At 34.1% G+C, this 16,452-nt stretch overlaps 1 protein-coding gene across 5 annotated transcripts in view; it reads right to left on the bottom strand.

Annotated features, from left to right (window-relative positions):
* NOL4 (nucleolar protein 4) overlaps positions 1-16,452 on the bottom strand; it is a gene marked incomplete at both ends in the record, with an annotated part of 392,149 nt that overhangs the window by 45,367 nt on the left and 330,330 nt on the right. For 4 of the 5 annotated variants that reach the window (XM_082668191.1, XM_082668190.1, XM_082668188.1 and 1 more), the window contains one exon: positions 5,954-6,134. In XM_082668191.1, the coding sequence (XP_082524317.1) occupies positions 5,954-6,134 (181 nt within the window). Of the gene's footprint in view, positions 1-5,953; positions 6,177-16,452 lie in introns of all 5 variants that reach the window. The other variant, XM_082668187.1, reaches the window with a different exon arrangement.

Below are 16,452 nucleotides of genomic sequence, written 5' to 3' on the forward strand. Positions count from 1 at the left end.
GACTGAATACGAGTGTACTGTGATTACATGTGTGTGGGTATATGTATGTGCACTGTGGTACATGCTTCAAGGGACAAATTCAGGATGCTATTAGAGTTATGGCTATAACCTGATCTAGACGTGGAGTTCAAGATTTAAAAATGAGCAATAAATGAGGGATGTAGGGGTAAAAAATGATCAAAGAAAACTTCAGGAGGGAGGACCCTGAGGCATGAAGAGCTGGGTAATGTCATTTTTCTAAGAACAATGACAGCCCATAGAAGGGCTTTAGATAATGAAGTAATATGATCAGGTTTTCCTTTTCTTAAAGATTACCTTGGTTTCTCTGTGGAGAACGGGAAGAAGGGCAAGCAAACTTTTGGAGCCCTACTCATTAATAATTCATAGCAACATTTTCTCTTTAATTTCCCTCTCAATTTTTACTCTTGATCGGAAGTTGCTCCAAAGTTCTCTCCTCTCTTCTCAAAAAAACTCTCTAAAAATATTCTCACTTCTGTGTTCAATCTTTTCCCTCACTGTATATATTTTCTTTCTCCTCACCTGCCTTTTTCATCAAAACACAACGCTTCCTCCAACTTGCTGAATAAATCAAAGGAGCAAAGTGGGCCATGAAATCTGCAGTCCCACAGGATTCTGCTCAGAAATGTCTCACGATTTGTTTAATGCTCTGTTGTCACCATCCTGAAATTCTTAACTCTTAAATAAGAGGCCCCACATTTTTCATTTGGCGTTGGGCTCCCACAGTTACTTAGTCATTTATGGAGTAGAGATAAATTATTTTGGTTGTGTTTGAGTAAACATTTTTTCTATACTCTTTTTTTTTTTTTTTTTTTTTTTTTGCGGTACGCGGGCCTCTCACCGCTGTGGCCTCTCCCGTTTCGGAGCACAGGCTCCGGACGCGCAGGCTCAGCGGCCATGGCTCACGGGCCCAGCCGCTCCGCGGCATGTGGGATCTTCCCAGACCGGGGCATGCACCCGCGTCCCCTGCAACGGCAGGCAGACTCTCAACCACTGCGCCACCAGGGAAGCCCCTGTTCTATACTCTTTTACGTGTCATTTCCATGTCCAAAGCTTTGTCCAGTTCTCTTCACTTTTAGTATCAACGTGATAACCTAAGTTATCATTGTCTTTTCCTGATCCTTATATTACATAAATAATTAATGTTAGGCAAAATAGACTTTAAAACAGTTTCTAGATATAAATAGGGATATTTTACAATGATAAAAGCATCAATCCTCTGTCAAGAGGATATAACAATATAAACAATATCTGTACCTAATGACAGAGTGCCAAAATAAATGAAACAGAGCTGTCAGAATTAAAGGCAAAAATAAATAATTCAACAACAGTAGTTGGAGATCCCATTACCCTTCTTACAACAATGAATATGAAAAACTAGGCAGATGATCAACAAGAACACAGAAGACTTGAACAACACTGTAAACCAACTAGGCCTAATACCATTTACAAAATACCCTACTACCAATGGCAGAATATACATACTTCTCAGGTACACGTGGGACATTCTCCAGGATAGACCATAATCCGGGTCATAAAACCAGCTTCAATAAACATGAAAGGATTGAAATTATACAAAGCCATTGACAGAAGAAATTTGGGAAATTCACAAATACATGGCAATTAAACAACATACTACTAAATAACCAATTGGCCAAAGAAGAAATGATACAGGAAATTAGAAAATACTTTGAGGTGAATGAAAGCAAAAATATAACATACCAAAAATGTAATGCAGATAAGGCAGTGCTTAGAAGGAAAATTATAGCTGTAAATGCCTGTATACAAAGAGAAAAAAAGACTTGGAATAAATGTCTTAACTTTTCAGGTTAAGACACTGGAAAATAAGAGAAAACTAAACTTAATGTAAGCAAAATGAAGGATATAATAAATATGGGAGTAGAAATCAACGAAATAGAGAATAGAAAAGCCATAAAGAAAACAATGAAACCAAATGCTTGCTCTTTGAAGAGATCAAGAAAACTGACAAACCTTTACCTAGAATCACCAAAGAAAGGGGAGGACACTCAAATAACTAGAATCAGAAATGACAATAGGAGCATCACTACTGACCTTACAAAAATAAAGAAAGATTATGAAGGAGAATTATGAACACTTGTATCAATAAATTAAATAACTCAGCTGAATGGACAAATGCCTGGAAATACACAAACTACCTACCTGACTCAAGAAGAAAGAGACAATATAAGTAGACCTCTAACAAGTAAGTAGAGATTGATTTAGGAATCAAAAACCCCCCAGAAAAGCCCAGGCACAGATAATATCAGTACTGAATTCTACCAAACACATAAAGAATACCACTAATTCACAAACTATTCCAAAAAATAGAAAAAATATAGAATAATGTTTTAAGGAAAACATTCCATCTACAATAGCATCACAAAGGGAAATATTTAGCAATAAAATTAACAAAAGAAGTGTAAAACTCATACTGTAAATACTGTAAGACTTGTTGAGAGAAATTTTAAAAGGTTGAAAGACAGCCCATGTTCAGTCTGTTATTTCCTCAAAATGTTAAACATAGAGCTACGACATATATGAACCAGCAATTCCACTCTCAGGTATATACCCCAAAGAACTGATAACACATATACGTTTATAGCAGCATTATTCATAGTAACCCCAAAGTGGAAAAAACCAAGTGCCCATCAGTTGAGCTAAACAATTGATGAATTGCTAAACGAAGTATGACATATCCATAGAATGGAATATCATTTGGCAATTAAAAAAATGAAGCATTGATACATGCTATAAGATAGATGAACCTTGAAAACATCATCTAAGTGAAAGAAGCCAGACACAAAAGACCACATATTGAATGATTCATTCATTTATATGAAATGTCCAGAATGGGAGAATTTCTGGAGACAGTAGATTAGTGCTTACCAGGGGCTATCACTTACTTCAGTACTCACTTCCATTATATTCTATTACACAGATGGTCAGCTCATTGGTTTACAATGTGGCCTCTCGCGTCAGAATGCTTGTGTCCAAATCCTGGCCCCTCCTTTTATTATTAAGGAGGGATTTTTGGCAAGTCACTCAACCCTCTGAGCCTCACAAAGTAGGTTTCAATCATGTTAGAAAAAAAGAAAGCGGTAGCTAGGCATGATTTTTTCAAGTGCGGGCAAGTTCAGTTTTATAAAAAATTTCCCCCAAATTGCAGAATATATCTCACAGGACTATATAAGGATTGAATGGAGACTACACTGAAACACCATAATGACACAATAGGTGGTAGTTATTGTTATTAATGTTCAATAACTTAATTTCCTAAGTGAACAATTTTTCAAATCTAAAAAATTTATGTCAATAAAATCTTTAGTGACAAAACTTTTTTTCCCCCAATTTTTTGATTTGGTGGTTAAGTTCTGAACTACCTACCAATTCTTACTTATATAAAATATTTAAAAAGAAGTGTTAGCATTTCCAGCTTTATGGGCTAAAAGAAGGCTTAGCTTTTGTTTATGTTTATGTTTTTTATGGTCTTGGACTTGCTCTTTCTTGCTGATTTACTGTTCAAATAAAAATAAGAGTTGAAAACAGCTGAGAAGGCTCACTAGCTGGCTTTGGAAAAACTGAATATACACTTGAAACTTAATTTTTTTTTCTGAAATAAGTTGCTTTGTTTTTCTCTTCCACTTCAGGCACCCGTCTTTTGAGCTGGAGGGCAATTGATATAGACTAAATCTCAGTAATCCTGTCCTTACAGGACCTTTAATTTTAAGGCGGACCAAAGAGCCCCAGCCTTGCAGCAGAATCACTCCTGAATACACTCGGAGCATGGTTCTAGTATTGTAAAGGTAAGTAATTTTCTAGAGTATATACTCATTTGATACTAATAATGCAATTTTCTCCCAAATATATTAGAAGCTCATCAAGCCTAATTCAAATTTTCAAATTGGTCTTTGTTTCCAGGCATTTTCAGTGGAAAAAGATAGGAAGTATGTTTTTCTTTTAAAACAAAACTACACTGAGCTCTCAATGATACTACCTATTCAAATACAAGATTATGGAGTTTTTGCTTAAACTTATTGATTTTACACCTGTATCTACTTTGCCCTCTGCTGAAAATCCCAGCTTTCGCTGATACAAACATAACTACAAATTTGCTTTAAACTATAATACACAGACAACAGTTCCAAAAGAATAATATCATTACTGAAAATAGTTTAAGGTTTTATCATAAGCTTTCATGCTGTGGTGTCAAATTATGACTTTCGAAATCACTTAGAAAAGTTCCTATCTATGGGGCTGTGCCAACCACTCATTAAACAGATAACGTCCATTTGCATAATTTTTCTTTCAATATTAGGGATTCTTAAAATCAGATTGTTTAATAATTATGTAAATACTCAAATTGTTTCAAAGTTAAATTTACAAAACAAAGTATGAAAACCAAGTATACTCAGAGAATTCTGGCTTGTATTCCTTTCTTCATACTGTTCCTCCCCCATTCCTGTCTCTATGTAAATTTAAAATATATATATATATCCTTCTTTAATGAATGTTAGCATACTATAAGTACTTTTCACTATCTGGAGTATATAAAGATACCTTACTTTTTATAGCTTCATGTTATTCTCTTATTTGGATGCACTATAATTGAATCAACTAGCCATCTCTTGATGGACATTTTTATTGGTAACCCTTTTTTGTGCATTTATAAATAACACGGTAACAAATAGCCTTCTGCATATGTCTTCTTGTATTTTTGCCAGTGTATCTTTGAGATAAACTGCTAACAAGAGATTCCTAAAGAGACTGCTAGGTCAAATGGTAAATGCATATTTAATTTTCCTAGATATTGTCAAGTTTACTTTAAATTTCTGTATTTCTGCAAGCAATGCATGAGAGTACTCATTTCCTCCATAGCATTGTCAAAGGAATATTCTGTAAATATTCAGACTTTTGTTAATCTGACAGAAGCTGCATTTCTCTTATTAGGAGTGGGTTTGAGTAGCTGTATTTAGGGGACATTTGCAGTGCTTTCTATGAGAATTGTGTGTTCATATTTCTAGCCTTATTTTTTAAATATTCAGTTTTGAGTATTTCTTTCTTTTTAGAAGACCTTCATGTATTGGCCTACTAACTCTTTGTAGTATAGGAAGCTAATAACTTTTTAGTTTATCACTTAATTTTTACTTTATTTTTTTTTTGTCATGCAAAAGTTGTGTGTGTGCATGTGTCTAATTAAACTTATTTTCCCCTGGATTTTAAGTATAGTTTAGGAAAGCTTTTCCTACAACCCAGTTATAAAAAGTTCACCCATATACTGTATTCCTAATATATGTATGGCTGTATATTACACATTTGGAATTTATTCTGGTATATAAGCTCAAGAAATTCCTAAAAATTTACCAAGCATGAGCCCATACAAGCTGGTTCCAGCACACCACTCACTGCTGGTGGGACACGCCATTGTCACTGACAAGCTGTTGGCTGGAGATACATGGATTGTTTCTGTGTGTTGTTTCAATTTGTATCTTCTTAGGTATAATGACTGTGTATATTTCATCAAGTCAATAAAGTTCCTGGTGCCTCAAATTTTCCAAATTAAAAACCTCTTCGAACATTGAGAAAAGGTGTCATTATTTTTGACGAACAGTATATTACAACTTCAAGGAAAGAATGTATAACTATTTGGTAAAAAATGTTCTATTCTCTAGTTGAGATTTTTTGAATATAAAACAGCAATCATTCAGTTGCATAATAGCTGCTACTTTTAGAAACAGCAACTGAATAGGGAGATGTCCTTGTAGGGAGATGGACATTATGTGTTAAATGGTCTTGTTTTTCACAGATTGGCACTGACTACTGCTTATAACACTTCATTCAATTTTTTTTTCCTCAGCTTTAGGGAATTTAATAACTCCAAATGGACACAAAAACATAATATGTAATAAAGACTCACCACTACTAGAAGCATCGTTTAGATTTAGCAGTCCCCCTCCGAGCCCTCTGTAACTATGGTAACTGTAGGTCCCATTTCCGTTGATGTACAACACCTCCTGGGAGCCTGAAACAGCTGAGGTTGAGTAAGTGCCCTGGGCCGCCTCTGGTTTACACTGTTTGTCAGCTGGAGCAGATTCATCCTGCAATGACAATAGCATTTCATTATTTATCAAATCACTGTGCTATTTCACCTTGAACAGGACTATCTTATTGTTATCTACATGTCTGCATTGAACAAGAAGAAAAATATAGTCAACGTTAAGTCAGTACATAAGAACATTTTCAATAACTTTGCTAAAAACTAAAAAAAGGAAAGCAAAGTAACAATGTGAGACAGATTGGAGATGGAGCAATTTGCAATTTCCAACTGAATTTAAAATTACGTGAAGAGAATTGTTCACAATAGCCAAGAGAAGGAAGTAACCTAAATGTCCATTGACAAATGAATAGATAAAGAAAATATGGTATATAAATACAATGCAATATTATTCAGCCTCAAGAAAAGAAGAAAATCCTGTCATCTCCTACAACACGGATGAACCTCGAGGACAATGCTAAGTGAAATTAGCCATCACAAAAAGATAAATATTGCATAATTCCACTTATTTTCGATAAATTAGTCAAGCACATAGAATCAGAAAGTAGAATGGTGGTTGCAACGGTCTGGGGGAGGGGGAAGTGGGGAATTGTTCACTGTGTGATTCAGTCATGCAGGATTGGGGGAGTGGTTCCGGGGGAGAGGGATCCGTTGCACAAAAATGTGCATGTGGTTGACAATATTGGAAATTGTTGGGAGGGTGAACTTTACATTAAAATTTTTTTTAATTTTAAAAAGAACTAGTTAGGTTTTAAAAAAATTACATGAAGAGAAATAACAATTTACAAATAAATTTGCAAAAATTGGCTTTCTTGAAATTCCTTTTTTTTTTTTGTAGTCTGCTCTCTCATATGCTCTCTCTCTCTCTTTTATTTTATGGCTATAGGAAAATTTATTGTGTGCTGATTCCACACTAGGCCCATTACATGCATCACAACAGCCTGACAAAGACTTGAGTAAACCCAGGCTTTTCTGCTTGTTTTTCTTTTCTTAAGTTGTGCTGGTGTCTACAAACCATGCTTCAAAACTTCTAACCAATGAAAGTTGTATGGACACAAATTATAATTGGCAATAAACTGTATATATGTTCATAGCAAAACAGATTGAATGAATTTCCCTTCAACTTTGAGTTTATAAAGTCTAAAATATATACAACATATATGACTTGTCTACTGCATTCTTCATCAATTCTTCTTTTTTTAATTTCTTTTCTTTTTTAAGAAGGAATTAGAAACAGATTTCTAATAAATTCTTAAGAATGTTTTTCATAATCAGAAGTATTTTTCAGCTTATATATTTAGAGTGCATGTTTAGGGAAACAAACTTTCAAATACATTTTTTTTGTGTGTGTGTGGCATCAAGTACTGGAAAAAGAGGAAAAGTGAAATAAGTTTGCTCTATGGACCCAGTAGTATTGCTACAGCCAGAGATATTCTAATCTTTCATGTAGTGAAAGCATTGCCATGACTATCAGAACTATGCAGTTATGACTTTGCTCTTGTTCTTCTGATCTTTTCAACTATAACTGACCTATTCAACTCTATTACACTCAGCTGTAGATCTTAGACATGTGATTTATAAGCTTTTCATCTTTTCATTTCTAGGTAAGATTATGAAATATACAGCAAAATTCCTCAATGTAAATTAAAATGAAAATAAGAATTTTCCTAGCATTGCCCTTAAAAAAAAAACATGAGCGGACGTAAATTGGTATATGAACTAGAAAGTCTAATTGTAATTCCTTGCATTTAAACCTTAGAAATCCCTGTGAAGGTAAATTACTTTAGAATAACACTCTTTCCTGGGAGAAACTGCATTAAAGAAGGGACCCATATACAATCAGATTTTATTGGTATCACTGGCTTTACTATTTAGTCTGGGAAGACAGCAAGTTCCAGATTTTTTTTTTCCTTAAAACTGTAAGTTGGTCTTTGCTAAATACCCAACAGTGGTGGGTTTTAGACTGTGGTTCTCTACCAAAGAAGATAGGGGGCCTTCACCAAATTTACCATTTGTAATATGGACTTTTCCTAAAGACATAACAATATATATGTTTTGGGGTTTTTTTGTACTATGATGAAATTTTATATTACAAATAGTAAGGGAGTTTAAATACTCTAAGATATTGAAGATGATATTTCTAGGAATCTTTGGTTGCTGGAAGCATGTGCCATAATAAGTAGGTCTAAGGTAAATAATTATAATAATTACAGTGCTACTGTGAAAAATAACTATTAATAAAGCAACATTAGTGGTACAGAAACACAGCAACGATTCGAATTTTAGAATCTAACCAGCTGTCTTTTAAATGGCATGTTACAATGACCGGGTGAGTGAAAAATGGTCTAACCAATGATGATTACCCCTCAGGCAGTATCCAAAAGTCTTTCATAAAGGTACAGTGAAATGGTCTCCCATCTATAAGTGCTCATCTCCTCCCTGCCTGGGGACAGATTAATATGTGTATTTTATTTATATATATATATATATATATATATATTCTTCCATACTAGAATACAGACATATTTTATATATTTATTGCTTGTGAAATTAGCAAAGCTGATCAGAAGACTGATAGATGAATCTGTGATATTTACATGGGTGAACTTTTTTCACATGTATAACTTCTATTTCCTATAAAGTAGTACATCTCAAACTACTCTCCATGGCTTCTGGGGAAATGCCTCAGAGTCTTCCCGAGACTATGGGACAAGGGCATAGAGATATGCTTTCATATTATGTCTTTCCTCTTTACCCAGACGAGCAGCTCTGTCTGCTGTCTTCTACACTCATAAAATCACTGCACTTAAAGCATTATGAAAAAGCACTGGGCTGTGCAGTATTCTTTCTGTAGAGGCATGTAGCCATTGCAACTCTGAAAGAAGGCAAATTATTCAATACTTCAAAGCAAGTTTGATGTTCTTGAGAAGGGGCTAGCCTCAAACCCTCAAACAATTCTACCACTAGTGTAACTTCCCAGTTTCCTGATAGAAAACAACTTGGGGAGCATGATAAAATTTGAGTCTCTTGTTTGAGAAAACTCATGGCTATTATGATACATACCCAGTTTATTTTTCTGTGTTTGGAAAATGAAAACAGAATATACTCGCAGGAGAAGTTTCTTAATGATGAAGAAAAAGGGAGAAGGCATTGTCTCCACAATGTTTTCTCTCTGATTCTTTGTATGATAGAATTAATTTGTATTATTAAACGTGCTATTTTTTAAATGTGCCTCTGTCTTTTCATTATTAACTGTTATTACAAACCACAGTAACTGCACTGAGCAGGCAAATCATTAATCCTATTAATAATCAAAACAGGCCTTGTAGGGAGTCATTTGTAGTCAAACACAGATTTGCACTATTAATGTTTTGGCAGTCCACTATATGTTGAGAAATACAATGTATGAAAATCCCAGTAATATCTGTGCTGTAGTGTATTTTGGGGAGAGGTTTAATATGAAGTTAATTCATGTTTTTCTTGTGAATGATTACTATTGTTGGTTTCAAAGAAAGCATAAAAAAATAAGTAAATGACATAAAAAATAGATATCCCCTGGAGTCACATTTCATCTCTGTAAGCAACGTTTAATAAACATTAGTTCCTAAAGTCCTCAAATTTGACAGCTTGCTCCCGAGGTTGCTGTGAAGATTATTTTCAAAAGAGAATAATATTAATATGCTACAAGATTGCACATCTAGGCAATGAAATATATTTTATTCATCAAAAACTAGAAAAAATCCTATCCCAGATGTTACTAGACATATTTCAAATTTTCTTTAAAAAATTCCATTAAAAAAGAGAGCATCGATATGATGGGATGACCATCAGCATTGCACTAGATAATACAGAGTTGTTTTGATTCAGATTTCTTTCATTAAAAATATACAACAGATGAAAGAAACAGTTACGGTGACTTTTATAATTAGGCTTTGGACTTATCAATAGATATTTCCTTTATGTATATAAGTATGCACCTCAAATTTAGGAAAAAATTGGGCTTAGAATAGGAAGAGGGATTACTTACAGATGGATGGCAAGATTGGAATGATTTAGAAGAGTAGGCATTGTCTACTCATTACCCTCTCATCCACACACTATTTGGGAAGAGTGGTTTGTACTCCATCCGTAGAAACTGGAAAGGACAAACTTGAGTTTGCTGAACCTGATCTGGTACTTGGACCATACAGATTGAATTCCTAACTTACTTCAGCTGCCTAAGGAATCCTTTACTCAGGTACCTTACATAGACATGTTTTTCAAAATTAAATCTGACTGGTTCCACTCAACTTTTTGACAATAGGCTTCCAAAAAAACATTGCTTTTATATCTCCCAAGAATTCCACTTTTTCTTAGCTTTTATATTCTCTACCATCTGTTAAATATGCTGTATATTTTCATTAACTTTTCTCTGCCTATAAAGATTATCAGAAAATTCTAGTAAAATTTTCTGCTTGATTCAATAATCCAGATACCTTTCTTCTGTTTGCCTTTTACCTTACATTGTTATAGCAATTGGAGTTTGCAAGGCATTTTTGCATCAATATGGAATTACATTTTTAGTTCATCACTGAGATGGTCAGGGTACCAGTGATGCACCTTTTTAAGGTAAAAAGAAAAACTTGCATAGACCTCAAACAAGCTTATCACTGCAAAATATTAAACACGTGGATAATTCAGGCATCAATTTGCCTGAACTTTCTATTGTTACTAGACTTCTCCTAACTTTACATGTTCTTTGTAGTCTGTCTATAGAAGCATTTTTACTTTAAATTACTGCTCTAAATGTCCTCTTTGCTCTTCAAGTATGGATGAAGGGAGGGAGTGCAATTTATTTCACATATAAACTGCTGGAAAACATCTCTACCTTCTTCTTCCACTTGATAGCAAGTGTTCCAGAACGAAGCACATGTGGCTAAGAGTTTCCAGGGAAATTCATAAAAGATCTGAGAGAACCAGAGCTCTAATTTAAACTGCTTTCCTGCTAAGAAAAAAAAAACCAGTCTGCACTAGAAGTAAATGTGATTATTACTTGGGATGAGGAGAAGTGATTTATGATACCATCAAAACACACACACACACAAACACTCACACATGTAACACTCAGGGAGTAACTTCTTTCATATGGTGAAGAGTATCCATACAGTCTCCACTTGTTGGCCACACAAATGATTAAGATGCCAACACAGAAGACTGTTCTTTGCAAAGACGCTCCCAAACTCACTGAGAAAGATAATAAGGGAAGACATGTTTTGACTAAATCTAAGTAGCCTAATAATAAGATCTGAAATAACAGAGAAAACAGATTTGGTTACCGACTTAAGAAACCGAGATAATAGCAGGATACCTTTCACCTAGAGTTTTATCAGTGTTCCCAGAATAGGTTATGTTAACAAACTCTCTTTGTAGCAATATTTACACACACACACACACACACACACACACACACACATACTGACATGATTTTATAAACAATAAATGCTTCAGAACTATTGACTTAAAGAAAAATACAAAATAAATACAGTCCTCAACCTGATATGTAAGGATACATGGCTGGCAAGAAGTAACCCAGTAGCTGGCAAAGCCATCTACTCTAAAATTCTTCCTGATGGGCATAAAGTTTTGTTAGTAAAAACAAAAGTAGAGACTTAGCACTCTTAAATTACAATCTTAAATGTAACACTACGCTATTTAGTTACTGACCAAAAAAAATCAAATTTAAAAAACAGATCTTTTTTTCTATAGGTTTCTAACACTTAATTTTTAGTTCCGTTGTTAATATGACCAAAATGAAAATTTAAATATAATGTTCCTTTGAGGTCCTAAAATCTGATTGCAGATATAATTTTTTTGGTCATCGGTTTCATATGTGTAGCATAATATTTTTCACCTCAGAAAAATCAGTTTTAACAAAGCAGTACCAAATCGGTATTTTTCACATTAAATTGTAATAAATGTTATGAATAAAAAAGATTTTCTTCTAATCATAGTATCTTTGTTTCTCCTGAGTTCTCATCTTTTCGTTATTTTTTTTTAATCTACATTTAAAACAACTCAAAACATCTTTTACAAAAATCCCTTTATTTGCAGTTGGGCTCTTTTGATTAAAAAAAAAAAAACAACTTCCTTAAATCATTTTTTTCTTAATCCCCTTTAACACAATATTCCCTTTTGGTAAAATAGTTGCAATACTCTATCTGGTGATTCTATGGCAGACATGGTTTCTGATATTACCTATATAACTGTTACTCTCAAATTCTCATTTCCAGTTTCTGCCTTCCCTCTGAGGTTCATGCCTGCATTTCCCATTATTCAGTTATGTCCATTTAACACTTTGAAATTAAATTTCTCTTTCCTCCAGACACCCCTTGCAAAAAATTTTAATTAAAAATAAAAACAACACCTGTTCTATTACCAATGTTTCTTGTTCGAGTTACTGCATCATGTCAAGATTTTTTTCTTCTCTTATACAGGCTTCCCTCAGTCAAACAATAACAAAGCCCTCTCAGCTCCATCTTGGAAATGACCCTCATTGGCATGCATCTGAGAAACACTCTTTGCTAATACATAACGCAGAGCACCATAATCCCTCATTTGGGCTATCGTGATAACCCCCTGACCAGTGTTTGCCCCTACACATCTTGTCCACATCTTCTCAAATGTATCTTTTAAAAATCACTTATGTTGATTTCTCTTTAAAAGTTCCCGAGATTTCTTGTTTCCTAGAGAACAAAACCCAAAGCTCCTGGCATCCAAACCCCTTCAGAGTTTGAGAACAGTCTTTCCAGCCACACCTTCTGTCACTTCCTCTCTTGCACTCTATACTCTGGTCATAGCTTAAACTGAAAAAATAAATCTTACCAGTGTAATACTCTGAGTCACCTAAATTGCCGCATATGTGCACTGACATACAGAAAGTTTCCCACCTATAATTATTTTATGTGTCATAGCCTCTGATGATGGTTTGTCATCTAAATTTTAATCTTTTTTTCCCAAAATTTTCACATATGTCTCTAACGATGAATAACAAACTCAAATTTGCTTAAAAGTTTTTTAGTACTTTAAAAAAAACTTTTGTGTGAAATCAAAAAGTGTTATGTAGGTACAGCAGACTTATGTATGCCCTTCATCAAAAGTAAGGAGGCAAAAGGATGGTATTTTCCTTATAATATAAATTCCAGATTAACAACTATCCTCCCTAAATCTCTAATCTATCCCCCAGACACCCTCAAACAAAAGAAGTAGGACCTATTTATTTGAAATTATTGTATCTCTTCTACTGTATACAATTATCTTTATGAAATAAATGCAAGGAAAGAAAATAGAAAGTAAAAGATGTCATAGAAAGAGAACGAACACTTCAATTGTATATATAAATTAGTTCTTTAGTTCTCAGATTGCTAGAGATCAAAGACCTTGAACCAAACATCCTACTGAAGATGAGGTCTTAAAAAAAACACCAACACAATTATTCTAACAATTAGAAATTTCTCCAAAGCAAGATTCTAAACACTATAGCTATGTTAGAATCTTTAGCTATAAAAATATTACAGCTGAAATCAAATCCAGAACAAATAAGTATTACAGTTGTAATAAAAATTCAGAACAAATATTTTTAGCAATTAAACTTTGAGAAGCACAACAGAGATCAATAAGATTTTTTTTTTTAGAGCAGTTAACCGTTAGTGACTACATAAGAATCCTATTAACATGGTGATGTCAGAAGATTAAGGCTAATACCTACATAATGGCTAACTAGCATATGATGCTGGGCAGCCTGGAGAGGTGCATTATTTTATCAACAGTGTGATCAAATTTGATACATAAAGCTGAGTTTTAAAGGGATTTAATAAGTTTCTGCTAGTTAATTTTAGTCTGATAATAAGATTATATTTTTTATTTTATCCACATATAACATGTATATATATTATTGTTTAATGCTAAAATAATCTCATAAGTTTTAGCGCTGTTTTTGACTGTAACATTTTTGCTCAGATCAAATAAAAATAACACATGCCACTTCAGAAGATAAATTAAGAGAAACAAACTGACTTTCTTTTCATTTCTGTGAATATCAGTTTTCCCAAAGTACAAGATCAGGCTACAATTTATGTTAAAACTATGGTTGAATACGTTGTCACAAATGGCTACATAAACCGACAAAACTCAGGCCAAGTACTTTAAAAGTGACCTCTCAGATACGACTTATTTATCCCCAATGTCAGTTATTCAAAATCTTCTAGGTATGATTCTGGAAGTCTTTACTACCGTCTTAAGAAAATTAGGCTCAACTGGGAAAAAGAGCTTTGAAAAATACAATGAAAGTTTTTTTTTAAAAACTTGGCCATGGCAGACAATTTTCATCTTTTCCTATTTCTTTTTGAGTAAGCAGAAAAACTTGACTAATGATGCTATTTCAACAGGATGTTGGGAGGTAATCATAGGTGGTTTCAAAATTAGAAACAGGTGTGCCAGCATGGTTGAATGAGCAGAACAAAGAACAATCCCTTCCGAATGTCACTCTACATAATAGATTCCTTCACAGCTACTTTTAATGAACATTATGTGCAGTCAGATAATAAACATAATTCCATCTGAATTATATATCTTGAAGGAGCCATATAATTGAGATCTTAATTCCTACACACGTTGAAATAAAAGCTTACAGGTTATTATAATTTAATTTAAACTGGGTGTAAAAATTACCCATCCATTTTGATACTTCAAGTATATGCATTATGAAATAGTCAAACTAAGGTAATTAGAAAAGCCCTCAAAATGGTGATGCCTGGGGCTCCCCTGGTGGCGCAGTGGTTGAGAGTTCGCCTGCCGATGCAGCAGACACGAGTTCGTGCCCCAGTCCGCGAAGATCCCACATGTCGCGGAGCGGCTGGGCCCGTGAGCCATGGCCGCTGAGCCTGCGCGTCCGGAGCCTGTGATCCGCAATGGGAGAGGACACAACAGTGAGAGGCCCGCGTACAGAATAACAAAAAAAAAAAAAAAAAAAAAAAAAAAATGGTGATGCCTGAATCACTGAGTGATGATGCTTTTACATTAATGTGAAAATAAATTTTAAAGGGAACGTGTATAAAACAACGTGAAATGATCTAAAGATAATCTACTGATGAATTTAAAACGCATCACTTAAGTCTGACTACATGTTGGTGTTATACGTACACATAAGTAAAATATGTTTTTTGTTAACTTTCCTCTCCTTAATAATACTGCTTCTGATTTATCATGGATAGAGTTATACGTATACAATGTTCTGATTTACCATGTTGACTGTGGGTGGAGGGTATCTAGTAAGAAGAGAAATATCATTGTTGACATATTTCTTCAAATATCAGATATAAAGTTTATAATTTTATTTCCATCTACAATGAAAAATGAATTATTAAAGAAGTCAGTAATTTTTAGGAGTTCTGTACTCTAACTTCTCAAACATACACACAAATAAACCCATTAGTGTTCTTGAAAATACTTGTATTTGAAGAGTAGTGGTAATATCTTCCTTAAGATATCCTTAAGATATTGGATTACTTATGCCTACTCCATAATAAATTTTGGTAGAAACAGTATAACTCAGCTTCTTTTTCCCTTCCATTTTTATTCTCCTGGACTCTGCTAATTTCCCTGTAAGATTTCATCCTGTTTATGACTTCATCTACTTCTTTACACCAAAGATTTACCTCTAAATCTAAATCTGTAATTAAGACCTTTACCCAGGTCCGCATTTTCAAATACCTACCACACATAACTAACTGCATGCCCCACAAGTGCATCCCACTGAGTATGTATGTCAAAATTATACACTTTATCTTCTCCACTCTTAATTCTCCAGCCATAATTTGCTCTGCCTTCTGAATTCTTGATTTCAATGAACGACACCTTCATCTATCTCTGTAGTCTCCTGAGACAGAGATTTGTGCCATATTCAACAGGCCCCTTTTTTATTATCTCATGTGTACAATCCAGGACAAAATCCTATACAGCCATTTTATTTCTTAGTGAATTATTTAAACAATGTTCTATTGAATCCCTTCTATTTACTGGGCTACACATTCAGCAAAGCAGCAGAGATAGATCCTCAGATCCCTGCCCTCAAGGGACCTATAGAGGTATGAGGCAGGGGAGAAACTAGACAAGAAGAAGAAATAAAAAATATAAGTTATAATACTAAGTTCAGTAGTGGTAACCACTAAAAATGAAATAAAATAGAGTTATGTAAAAGAATGATTGGAGATGGGTGTTCCAGAAGGTGTCTTTCTGAGAAAAATACGTATGCCAATCAGGCAAGAAATGGAATGATAAAGAAGAGGCAGTCATGTGAAGATACAGGGGAAGAGGGTGTGTGTGTA

Source organism: Grampus griseus (genome assembly GCF_964374135.1).
Source record: "Grampus griseus genome assembly, chromosome: 12".
Classification (NCBI taxonomy): Eukaryota; Metazoa; Chordata; class Mammalia; order Artiodactyla; family Delphinidae; genus Grampus; species Grampus griseus.